General features: G+C 37.8%; 1 protein-coding gene across 7 annotated transcripts in view; it reads left to right on the top strand.

Annotated features, from left to right (window-relative positions):
- The window catches only part of BABAM2 (BRISC and BRCA1 A complex member 2), a 475326-nt gene that overhangs the window by 81541 nt on the left and 380905 nt on the right, over window positions 1-12880 (top strand). For all 7 annotated transcript variants that reach the window (XM_029231734.1, XM_029231733.1, XM_029231732.1 and 4 more), the window contains one exon: window positions 221-297. In XM_029231734.1, coding sequence (XP_029087567.1) covers window positions 221-297 — 77 coding nt within the window. The remainder of the gene's footprint in view (window positions 1-220; window positions 298-12880) is intronic.

Below are 12880 nucleotides of genomic sequence, written 5' to 3'. Positions count from 1 at the left end.
TTAGAAGGCATATAGGTTTTATTGTGGGAGAAATGAATTATTTGTTTGAGTGCAAGTCTTGCTGTGTCTTGGCCTCCATGACCATTAAGGGCTTTTATTTTGTTCTATAAGCCAGTGTTTTAATCGTTTGTCTTTAAGGATCACTTTTTATTAACTTATTAAATATTGTAAATATGCGGGATTTTAAGAAACTCTTTTCTTCTCTTTCTTTTTTTTAAAGCTGCACGTCATTGACTCCTGGACCCAACTGTGACCGATTTAAATTGCACATACCATATGCTGGAGAGACATTAAAATGTAAGTAAATGATGACTCTTCTACTGAAAAATGTAGATTACAGTGCTAGCTATTGGATTTTGTGCTTTAGTTTTTATTTCTGGCTTTTAGGTGTTATCTCCTAAGATACTGATCAGAAGGATTTACCACTTTTTGAAAATTTGTCTTTCAGTCCTAGTTCTGGTCAAAGTAAGGCATGCAGCTCAATATCAAAAAAACAGACAACCCAATCCAAAAATGGGCAGAAGACCTAAATAGACATTTCTCCAAAGAAGATACACAGATTGCCAACAAACACATGAAAGAATGCTCAACATCATTAATTATTAGAGAAATGCAAATCAAAACTACATTGAGATATCATCTCTCACCGGTCAGAATGGCCATCATCAAAAAATTTACAAACAATAAATGCTGGAGAGGGTGTGGAGAAAAGGGAACCCTCTTGCACTGTTGGTGGGAATGTAAATTGGTGCAGCCTCTATGGAGAACAGTATGGAGGTTCCTTAAAAAACTAAAAATAGAACTACCATACAACCCAGCAATCCCACTACTGGGCATATTCCCGGAGAAAACCATAATTCAAAGACTCATGTACCACAGTGTTCATTGCAGCTCTATTTACAATAGCCAGGACATGGAAACAACCTAAGTGTCCATTGACAGATGAATGGTTAAAGAAGATGTGGCACATAAATACAATGCAATATTACTCAGCCATAAAAAGAAACAAAATTGAGTTATTTGTAGTGAGGTGGATGGACCTAGAGCCTGTCCTACAGATTGAAATAAGTCAGAAAGAGAAAAACAAATACTGTATGGTAACACATATATATGGAATCTTAAAAAAAAAAAAATGGTGATGAAGAACCTAGGGGCAAGACGGGAATAAAGACGCAGACCTACTAGAGAATGGACTTGAGGATAGGGGGAGGGGGAAGGGTAAGCTGGGACAAAGTGAGAGAGTGGCATGGACATATATACACTACCAAATATAAAACAGATAACTAGTGGGAAGCAGCCGCATAGCACAGAGAGACCAGCTCGGTGCTTTGTGACCACCTGGAGGGATGGGATAGGGAGGGCGGGAGGGAGGGAGGTGCAAGAGGGAAGAGATATGGGGATATATGTATATGTATAGCTGATTCACTTTGTTATAAAGCAGAAACTAACACACCATTGTAAGGCAGAAACTAACACACCATTGTAAAGCAATTATACTCCAAAAAAGATGTTAACAAAACAAAACAAAAACAAAAACAAAGTAAGGCAGTTGGCAGGGAGTAAATTGTGGTCAAGTGGGCATGCACACCTTTTATCTTTTATAGCAAAGGTCAGAAATACAAATGGCTACAAGGCCAGACTGGTAACATGAATGAGGGAAGCAGCCTAGGTGTGGCAAATTGGGGCACTCCTACCCAGTTTCGAGGGGTTGCCCTTACTGATTTATTGAGAAAAGGCAGAAATCTGAATTTTTATTTGAATTCTCAGTTTTAGATGTAGGCCACTTCTTCAAAATTACAATGTGGGCCAGCATTATGCAGGCCAAACCATGTGTTTGTGGGCTGGCTTGAGCTCTTGAACCACTGGTTTGTGACCTCCATGAATAGTATGCAAGACTTACTGTAGGATTTAGTCCACCATCTACAGCATCTGCCTAGGTTGCATCAGCCCTTCTCTGCCATAATTACCCGTACTGAAGCTCTAGCCTCGTGTGGAAATGATGATAGGTTTGGTTGGTTAGTATCAATAATCTCATCAGGAATTTTCTTTCTTGAAACTGTACTAGTGAATGGGGTATGAAAGTCTCTCAATTCTTATACAGAGGAATAAAGAACAAAGATGTTGAAGGTGGGACAGATGGGTAAGCAGTGTCTTTCAGACCACTATAGGCTAGGAAAGGCCACATCTTAGTATTCGCAGAATCACTTTATATTAATTTACCAAATGCAACGTGAACCAAAAAATTTGTGACGTGCTGACTTGCTAACCTTTCATTGTTAGATCATTCTCTGGAAACCATTAAAATACAAAAGAATTTCACCTGTCTGAGGTAGTAGGACAGACTAGGTTGCTACTTTTTTTGGGGAAAAATATTTTTGACTAAATTTGAAGAAAATGATCAAAGTAAATCATTCGCATTTACTAAAAATGTAAATAATTCAAACATTTTTTAATACATGAAAACAGTAGTCCTCTGTTCCATTTCTCCCCAACCCTAGTCCTCTTTCTCCAGGGAACCACTTAAAATATTAAAAAAAAATTGTTTCAGTGTTTAGTTCTCCTGGGGATGATCGCCACATATCTAAGTAATATGCTTATGCCTCTATTTTTTGGCATATCAATTTTAGATATTACTATCTTTTGATTTTCTGCTCTGATGCATAAGGTATCAGCCTATTTTCACTGCACCCTTTATCTCTCTCTTCTCCTCTGTAGTGTAATTTTACCACCACTATTGGTTCCTGTGTTGGTTACCCTGTAGCTTCAAATTTTTTCTTTTCTTTTCTTTTAAAGGATCATTTAAAGCATTGTATTATATAGTTAAGTGAACAGCTCCTAAAAGTTCTCAGTCAGTGCCTGGCACACAGTTATCACTGTTATTACTTAAGCAAAATCTCTGTGCAGTAATCATGACCACTTAGTATGCTTTTATTTAGCTTCCCGTTAACCACAGACGGTGTCTTTTGGCTCCTCACTTTATAAGATGAAGATATTAGCCCCTGACCTTCCTTCCATTCCTCTTCCTCACCCTCCCAACTTCTGTCTTCTCTTATTTTCCTTTTGCATTGTCAAGGGTGATAATTTACTGTCTGTTCTAAATCTGCAGTTGCCATCTGTGCTTTGTCCACAAATTGCTTGAATGATTACTCTGCAGGCCTGCTCCTGCAGTTATCACTATGGGATTTACCTTTATTATTCTCTTGGATTTGACCTTGTGTAGAATCTGTGTATTGAAAATTCTGTGTTTTTAGAATTATGTCTTGGTAAACAGGTTACCTTGTTATTTTGCTGGACCACAGTCTCAAACAACTTGCTCAGATTCCACTCCTCCCTCCATCCTTCCACCTTTCCTGTAGCTCCTCTGATAATTTTTTATTACCACAGTCATAATTAGGTATCTTAATTTTCTTTTTTAATAAATTTATTTATTTATTTATTTTTGGCTGCATTGGGTCTTTGTTGCTGTGCTTGAGCTTTCTCTAGTTGTGGCGAGAGCGGGGGCTACTCTTTGTTGTGGTGCATGGGCTTCTCATTGCAGTGGCTTCTCTTGTTGCTGAGCACAGGCTCTGGGTGCATGGGCTTCAGTAGTTGTGGCACATGGGCTCAGTAGTTATGGCATGTGGGCCTTAGGGCACAGGCTCAGTAGTTGTGGCACACAGGCTTAGTTGCTCCGCCGGATGTGGGATCATCCCGGACCAGGGCTCAAACCTGTGTCCCCTGCATTGGCAGGCGGATTCTTAACCACTGCGCCACCAGGGAAGCCCAGGTATCTTAATTTTTAAGAGCTCTAAGAGCTCTGTTTCTCTTTTGCAACATCTTGTTCTTATTTTATGAATGTAGTATCTTAAAAGTTTTTGAAGGATATAGTTTTTTTTTCTGTTTTCTGAATTATTTTGATTTTCCCCAGGGATTATATTTTTATAATCTTTTTTTTTTTTAACCTCTGTTATTCTATAGCCTTTCCTCAAATAAAAGATGGGTTTTGGTTGTCCATTTATATTTAAAACATGATAAAACTCTGATTGGGACTTCAGTATGGGCAGGACTTAATAGGGTATGTGGGTTAATGGTGGGCAGGCTGTTAATATGAGCACCCCTACGTGTCATATTTGGAGTTCAGCTGTTCTAGTTCTCCCCCAAATAGTTTATTCTGTTTTTTAAGAAAGTCTTCTATATTTTTTTCCTGGGGATACATATCTGGCCACCATGCCATTTTTGGGAGATGGGTATATAGATTATTGCCTGTGGAGCTTTTAGTCAGTCTCCCTGTTCTTAGCTCCTCGTCTCATTCTTGCCTCTCCTTACACCGGATGACTACAAGTTTTTATGGCTTTACCAGGACGGATGGCTTCCTCCTCATCAGTAGCCTCTTCCTCTCATTATTGCAACTAAAGCTTTCTCTGCCCTGTCTCTTCAAGTACTACTCTACCATCTGCATTCTGCCTTCTAGGAATTTGTGGAAATGTTGCTACTGTTTTCCCTTCCTCTTCACTCTCCTGTTGTTTTTGATTTTTATCTTTCTGTTCCTCCACTATCATTTAATGAGAGGGTGGGTCTTAGGAGAGAGAGGAAGTAAATGTTTGTGGTCAGTCCACAGTCTTGAGCCAGAAGTAATGTGACTTCACAAAGATCTTTCTAGCTGTATGAGTTTATGTTAGGAAGCATTTACTAGTATCCTGTATCCTCTCACTACTGTAAGCTTTTATAACATTGGTGATAAGGGTATTTGGACTGGTATTTACCATATCTTGTAGTTATGTCCTACTAAGTTATTGCTTGATATCATCGTTATATGCTAGAGACTTAATTTAGCCTGTAGAATGCTCTATAATAATTGAGTAATAGATGAACTTTATATACCGAGATTCTTGCACATTAAGGTGAGTCAGACCCCTAACCTTAAGCAGCGCATAGCCAAATAAAAGGAAAAGACAATTGATTATGGAAACTGTATTTACAAAAGTTTATTGAATTGGAAAAATAAGAATGTGACATTCTGTTACTTGTATCAGTCTTTTGCCAACAGAATTCAATCTTTAGAAGTTATTTATTGTACAAGGAATTTGTAATTGGAACATTGCTCTTAACAATTCAGAAAACAGGAAGGACGTACAGTACTTTGCAGATTTGGAGTCTGTTTCTATTTTGTCTTATATATTTTACTCTGCCTTCTCAAAGCAGATTAATGACAACATTATGTAACCAAATTTTATATTTTGAGATATTTTATATACTAGGAAACAGTTCATCTATAAATTTTGCAGTTAATGATAGTGAGAATGAAAGACAAAGGAGAGGGCACATTTCTCCTCATGAATTTATTCCTACAGAATTACCCACATGTAAAATGAAATAATTGAAGTAAAAAAGACCAGAAGATTACAGTACATTAGGAATGACGTTATTGTCTCCTCAGCTCTTTTCAATGTGAAGAGAAAACTTGGGCATTGAAAGCATTGCCAATTTGTGTAAGATTCTCATGGAAGATATCAAAGGATATCTGATAAAGAGAAGTCCTTCTAACACATCGTAAAGCAACCATACTCCAATAAAAATTAATAAAAAAAAAAAAGTCCCTGAATTTCATGATTGTAGAAGAGACAACTGGTACTTACTTAAAGAGGATTGGAGAAGTGAATCATCAGTGATGAAATTGATTTAAATAAAACAAATGTTAAGATCTAGGATGGTGCCACTAAAATGAGTGAAAATATGCCCATTACAGCAAAATTCACAGAGGGAGATCAGCGAGATTTTTATAAATGCATATTTGTAAAAATAGTCATGCGCTACAGCACTTAACTCTTGAAGAAATTATTGTGTTTGTGTTTTTTTGTGCCCTATTTAAATAGGGCGGGTGTGAAGCTGTTTTGCTCGTATTTTATTTGTAACCTGTACCTTATTGCCTGGTATTTAGAGGGGAATTTGTGTTTGTGTAATGAATGGACCATGTTCATTCTTTGGATATGATAATGAAGAGGTTTGATGAGGAAGTGACAGAACTCTGAAATATTCTCAATTTTACAGGTTTTTTGAGTAACACTATTATGTAACTAAAGAGAGATAATTGAAATATTTTAAGTTATATCAAGCAAATCTGTGGCCGAAATCAAATGGTTTCCTAACACTGGTTTCAAATTTGAAATTATCTTTTGTTTAAAATTTCTATTTTTCATACTAACAATTTATTTTAATCAGGGACTGTTTGGTTATAAGAAACCCATTGGAACAAACGTAAATAAAAAGTTTGTTTGTCTTTATAAGGAATTAAGTGAACTCCATGGTGCCCAAGGGCAGGAAGTATAGCCAGGCCTGATAGGGACTGGAAGGATGGCAGACACAATAGTAGCTGGTCGGCATCTGTGTTCTTGTATGTCTTTGTCTTTCTCCTGAAACATATTTTCTTGTCACCATATTCACTTTATTCTTTTCCCCCCATATTTCTGTTTCTCCTCATGTAGAGCAGAAATGGCTTCCTGAGCCCCCTAGGACATGGTGACTAAGTTCAAGGCCACAAGAGACAGTCTGTGGTCTTCGAGTGAGAGGGTCTGTTTGGCATCTTGGGCTGGGTGTCCACTTGGGATCCAGTCATATAGCCAAGAGCTCTGGTTCATGTACTATCATGGTTACTAGAGGCCATTTTAACACAAAGTGAGCATGGGCTGGGCAGGTACCCAGAGAGGTATCTATTACAGTGTTTCAGGAGTTCTTTCTAAAGAGATTCCACGTGAAACTAGAGGCATTTTCCCTTTGTCTTTAGCAATAGAAGCAGTGCCATTGTTTATCATCTGAGAGGAATGATGAATATTTCAAAGCCATTTGTGACAGAGTCAAGAAGTCATGCCAAAAAATTATCTCCAAAGGTTTTGAAGTTGAAAGACTTTCCCAGAGGAAAAGCCTTTTTTTCAGAGGAAAAAGTGAAAAAAAAAAAAAAGATTATGATTTGAATAATATGTTATGTCTCCTTGTCTTCAGAGGAGGAGTATAAAATCGAAGCATTTCCAGGGCTTCGATACTATGTCACTAAATTTAAATGTGTATTTTTTGGAGAATGATTACAACAAAAGGAAACCAATCTCAGAACTGCTATTTAAATGGAATGTATCACTTAATTAAACAGTGGTCAAATATACACAAAGATTTTTATAGACAAATTGTAAATAGTGTTCCAGAACTTCTGCTTTACTGAATCTTGAAATTTGACTTCATTTTTATCCTATCTCAAGTGGTTTGGCTGCTCTGTGTGTGTGTGTCTGTGTGTGTGTGTGTGTGTGTGTGTGTGTGTGTGTGTGTGTGTGTGTATGCATTGACACAGTGCTTCTTGCATCTCAGGTCTATTATATATTACTTGGTCTTAGCCAATCAGCATAGTAAACTCAGAAAGCTCTTTTTCCTCTGCTCTTTGTCCTTTTCACTTACGTAGCGGTGTGTAGAGACACTCAAGGGCTTTGCCTGATGGCTGTCAAACATAAACTAAACCCCAAACTGCTGGCACCAGAAGGTCCCAGTGGTGTTTTGGAGAAGTTTGTTGCATCAGCTGAAGGAGATATTAAGGTTCTATTGATTTAATCTTATCTGTAAGAACTTTGCACTTTGCTTGCTTTGTTCTTATACCTTATATTCTGAACTTTGGTGTAGGTTCAAAGGTTGGCTGCTGTGGCTGTAGCTGTTGGCAGTTTTGTTGGGATGACAGTGTTATTTTATGAAAAATTTCTTGTATTGTTTAAAATAAATAATCTATTTGGAAAATGTTAACCGAGTAATCTTTCTGCTTTAACCTTTTCGCCCTTCCCTTCAGTATTTTAGCAACCGAATCTCACAGCCTAGCATTCGAGGCTGTCACAGGCTGCCCTTCCAGCCTCTCCTTGGCCCCCCTCGGTGGAGCTCAGCTGACGACAGTCCAAGTCAAAAGCCTATATACACTGTACTGGTTGAAGTAGATTTTTTTTAATAGTAGCTTTTATTAAGATATATTTTACATACCATACAATTCGGTCTTTTTAAAAAAAATTTATTAATTTATTTATTTTTGGCTGCGTTGGGTCTTCGTTGCTGTGCACGGGCTTTCTCTGCTTGCGGCGAGCAGGGGCTACTCTTCGTTGCGGTGCATGGGCTTCTCATTGCGGTGGCTTCTCTTGTTGCGGAGCATGGGCTCTAGGCGCGTGGGCTTCAGTAGTTGTGGCTCGCAGGCTCAGCAAAGTAGCTTCTATGTAAAGAAAACAACCTAGAAACCAATAATCACATTCAAAGTTACTATTAAATTGTTTACAAAATATAGATGATTACCTCATTAAAGGTTCTCTCTGATCTCGCATCAGCCTCATCGTAATTTCACAGGCTCTTCAAAAAAGACATTCTGTTTCCATAGGACCCATTCCATTAACCATATTATGAGTCAGGCGAAATGGAACAATTTCTGGGACCTCAAAGGTTTCTCCCTTAAAACAATGAATTTCATTAAAACGTAAAAATTTTGGAATTTTAGAATCTTTATGCAAAAAATTTAGAGCTTTTAGCAAAGAGCAAACATACCCTCAAAATATTTGTATTTGCAACTTACGTTAGAGGCCTACATCCTGAAGGAGCCATATGACTCTACCTTTGCTTTTGAGGAGCTGAAACACAACCCCTTAGATAAGATCTAGAGGATGGATGGATTCGTCTTTCACTGAATTACTAAAGTGAATAGAATTATACAGCAATATTTATGCATTCAATATTTAGTCTTATATTAACTCACTTAATGTCCTTCTTCAATAGTGTAAAGTACGAACAAAAATACTCTCATAATTTTCTTCTTTTCTTTAAGACTTTCACTTTAAAACAGGAGGGGAAAAGAAATAGCCAAGCGTTAGATGCTCACAATCCCTGAGACAGGAAATGTAACATGTAATATAATGAAGTTCAGTTCATTTATTTTCTGCCATTCTCTAACACCTGCCTTTCCTAGGGCTTTTTCATCCCTCCAATCATTTTCCCTAAATTCCTCTCTTGTATGAATCCCCTGTACCAGTGGTTTATCTTTGCTTTGTTTTCCATTGGGTCTGTGACCTTTCTTGGTTTCCTGTGGCAGCAGACGGCAACCCATGGAGAATGAGGGTGAAGGAAAAAGTGGGTTTAATTATTAGTCTGCCTTTCAGGATCATAACATTGGAAAATTGGAGGAGGGCCTTAAGGAGAGTCCAACAACCTTATTTTATTCCCAGACCCCAGTCTGGACCTACAGAATCTGAATTTCCTGTGATGTTTCCTAGGTATCTGCATTAAAAAAAAAAAAAAAAATTCTTAGGTGCTGCTGCCATGTTTGGAAACAATCATATTAAACTACTCTGTCTCTCTCTCTAAAAAAAAAAGCCTATATACAAGTGATTTGCTTGTTGTACTTCTCAAATATCCTGTCTTTCTACTTTTTGTTTATTCATTTATTTATTTATTGGCTGTATTGGGTCTTCGTTGCTGTGCACAGGCTTTCTCTAGTTGTGGCGAGTGGGAGCTACTCTTCATTGTGGTGCGCGAGCTTCTCATTGTAGTGGCTTCTCTTGTTGCAGAGCATGGGCTCTAGGCGCGTGGGCTTCAGGAGTTGTGGCTTGTGGGCTTCAGTAGTTGTGGCAGTCAGGCTCAGTAGTTGTGGCTCGCAGGCTGTAGAGTGCTGGCTCAGTAGTTGTGGTGCATGGGCTTAGTTGCTCTGCGGCATGTGGGATCTTCCCGGACCAGGGCTTGAACCCATGTCCCCTGCATTGGCAGGCAGATTCTTAACCACTGCGCCACCAGCGAAGCCCCCTCTTTCTACTTCTGTTCGCACTGTTTAGTCTTCAGTAGGACGGACCAAGGCAATAGTAAAATGGCCGACTGTTCTGTGACGTATTTGGTTCTTCATTGGCACCTGCCAACCTGCTGCTCTGATGGCTGTGCTCTTTGTGAGGCTCCTTGGCTGGGACTCCAGATCACCTGCGAGGAGAGGAGGATTGAACCAATTTTACTAGGACTTGTAACAGTTGGGCTAAGTAAAAATTTGGACACAGAAGTCCAGGGATTTAGTTTGGCATCATGCCAAGAGGCATTATAATTTTTCTTGGTAGTATATTTCATTTTACGTTATTTTTATCTTTTCAAAAGATTCATTTACTTAAAGATTATTATTATCTAGCGTTCAAGGTATTTTTAGAGGCTAATTAGGGAGGCAGGTCACCTTTGATTTAGTGAATGTTTTAAAAAATGATCATTGAAAGTCAAGTAAGAAGTGCTAATTTTGTGGATTAGACATTAACTCTCCCTTAGATTTTGAGGATTCCTTTGTCCTGGTATTTCAGAATGTTTCTTCTTGGAATTCATGGAATGTTGGAAGAATTTTTAATAATAGCAACTAACGTTATTAAATATTTGTAAAGTCAGAAGTCAGCTTAGTTATAGGCTAACTATATATGTATAAAATCCGGCTTTGGTGCTGATTATAGTTTATTAAAAGATGACTGATAAAATTGCTATGACTAACTTATTGAGCATATATTTTATAGACAGGCTTATTTATATACATGTTCTCATTTAATCACACAGTAACTTTGAGATAGAAATTTATATCCCACTTTTTTATATTAACTTTATGGAAGTATAATTTACATAAAATAAAATGTACCGGGGGCTTCCCTGCTGGTGCAGTGGTTGAGAGTCCGCCTGCCGATGCGGGGGACACGGGTTCATGCCCCGGTCCGGGAAGATCCCACATGCCGCGGAGCGGCTGGACCCGTGAGCCATGGCCGCTGAGCCTGCTCGTCCGGAGCCTGTGCTCCGCAACGGGAGAGGCCACAACAGTGAGAGGCCCGCGTACTGCAAAAAAAAAAAAAAAAAAGTACCCATTTTAATGAACAATTCCATACATTTTGGCAGCTATAAATAGCTATTTAACTACACCACAGTCAAGACGTAGAACATTTTCATCGTCCAAAGGTATAGAACATTTTGTTTCCTCCACAAGTCAGTTCCTTCCACCACCATCCCCCAACCCTTGATCCTTATCTTCTCTCTGAAATTGTAAACGGTTTTGCCTGTTTCAGAATTTCATATAAATGGAATCATATACTATGTAGTTTTGGGTATATGGCTTCTTTCATTCAGCTTAATGTTTTTGAGATTCATCTATACTATTCCATATATTAATGCTTTGTTCCTTTTATTGCCAACAATAGAACATTGTATGGATATACCACAGTTAAAACAAAAATTCATTCATCTGTTGAAGGGCATCTGAGTTATTTCCAGGTTTTGGCTTGTATGAATAAAGCTGCTGTTAAATTTTTGTACATGTGTTTTTGTGGAGATATGTTCTCATTTTCTTGGGTAAATACCTAGGAATGGTACTGCTGTGTTGTAAGCTAAGTGTATGTTAATCATTAAACTGTTTTCCAAAGTGGTTGTACTATTTTACATTCCTACTAGCAATTTATGGGCTCTCTAGTTATTCCATATTCTTACCAACATTTGATATTGTTGGTCTTTTAAATTATATTTATTCTAGTGGATGTGTAGTGTATCTCATTGTAGTTTGTTTTTTTTTTTTGGTACGCAGGCCTCTCACTGTTGTGGCCTCTCCCGTTGCGGAGCACAGGCTCCGGACGTGCAGGCTCAGCGGCCATGGCTCATGGGCCCAGCCGCTCCGCGGCATGTGGGATCTTCCCGGACCGGGGCACGAACCCGTGTCCCCTGCATCAGCAGGTGGACTCTCAACCACTGCGCCACCAGGGAAGCCCCTCATTGTAGTTTTGATTTGCATTCTCATGTGCTTATTGGCTATTCATATATCTTTTGTTAAGTGTTCAAATGTTTTTGCTCAATGTTTTGATTGGATTGTTGGTTTTTTTGTTGAGTTATAAGTGTTCTTTATATAGTCTGAAAAGAAGTTGTCAGTTTGTCAATATTTTCTCATAGTCTATGGCTTCTCTTTTCATTTTCTTAATGGCGTCTTTCCAATAGCACAACTTTTTAACTTTGATGAAGTCAAATTTAACATTTTTTCTTTGTTGTTTATGCTTTTGGCTTCTTGTTTAAGAAATCTTTGCCTACCTGAAGGTCTTAAAGATTTTCTCCTAGAAGTTTTATATTTTTTACCTTTAGCATTTTGGTCTATGACCCAATTTGAGTTAACTTTGACCGTATGCATGTTAATCAACCATTTAAGTGTGGGCCCATTTCTGGACTTTACATTGTATTCCACTGATATATCTATCCTTATGTGAGTATAACCCTGCCTTGATTATTATAGCTTTGTAGTAAATCTTTAAGTCAGGTACTATAAGTCCTACTACTTCTACTATTTCTATTTCCATAGAAATTTTAGAATTAGCTTGTTAATGTCTGCAAAAATCCTGCTGAGATTGCATTGAATCTGGAGGTCAATTTGCATATAATTAAGATCTTAATAACGTTGAGTCTTCCAATGGATGAAAATGATAACCTCTCCATTTATTTAGGTCTTCTTTAAGTATTTTGTAGTTTTTAGTGAACAGGTCTTGTACAAATTTTGTTAAATCTACCTCTGAATATTTCATATTTTTTGATGCTAATTTATAGTATATCTATTTTCAACTTTCTTTTTCTAACTCTTTGTTGCTAATATATTGAAAATATAATCCCCCCCATATTTCTTTTTCTTGCCTTAGGGCACTGACTAGAGTCTCCTACATGTTGTTGGATTCAAGTGATGAGAGCAGACATTCTTGCCTTGTCCAGATTTTAGGGGAAAATATACAGTCTTTCACCATTAAGTATAATATTGGCTGTATATTTTTCACAGACACCCTTTATCAGTTTGAGGAAGTTCCCTTCTATTCCTATTTAATTGAGAGTTTTTTGTTTTGTGTTAAAATCAGGAATGGATGTTGTATTT

The sequence above is a fragment of the Monodon monoceros genome, unplaced genomic scaffold, assembly GCF_005190385.1.
Source record: "Monodon monoceros isolate NGI ecotype Baffin Bay Population unplaced genomic scaffold, NGI_Narwhal_1 Super_Scaffold_19, whole genome shotgun sequence".
In the NCBI taxonomy this organism is placed as follows: Eukaryota; Metazoa; Chordata; class Mammalia; order Artiodactyla; family Monodontidae; genus Monodon; species Monodon monoceros.
This window is presented reverse-complemented; position numbering and strand designations above follow the sequence as displayed.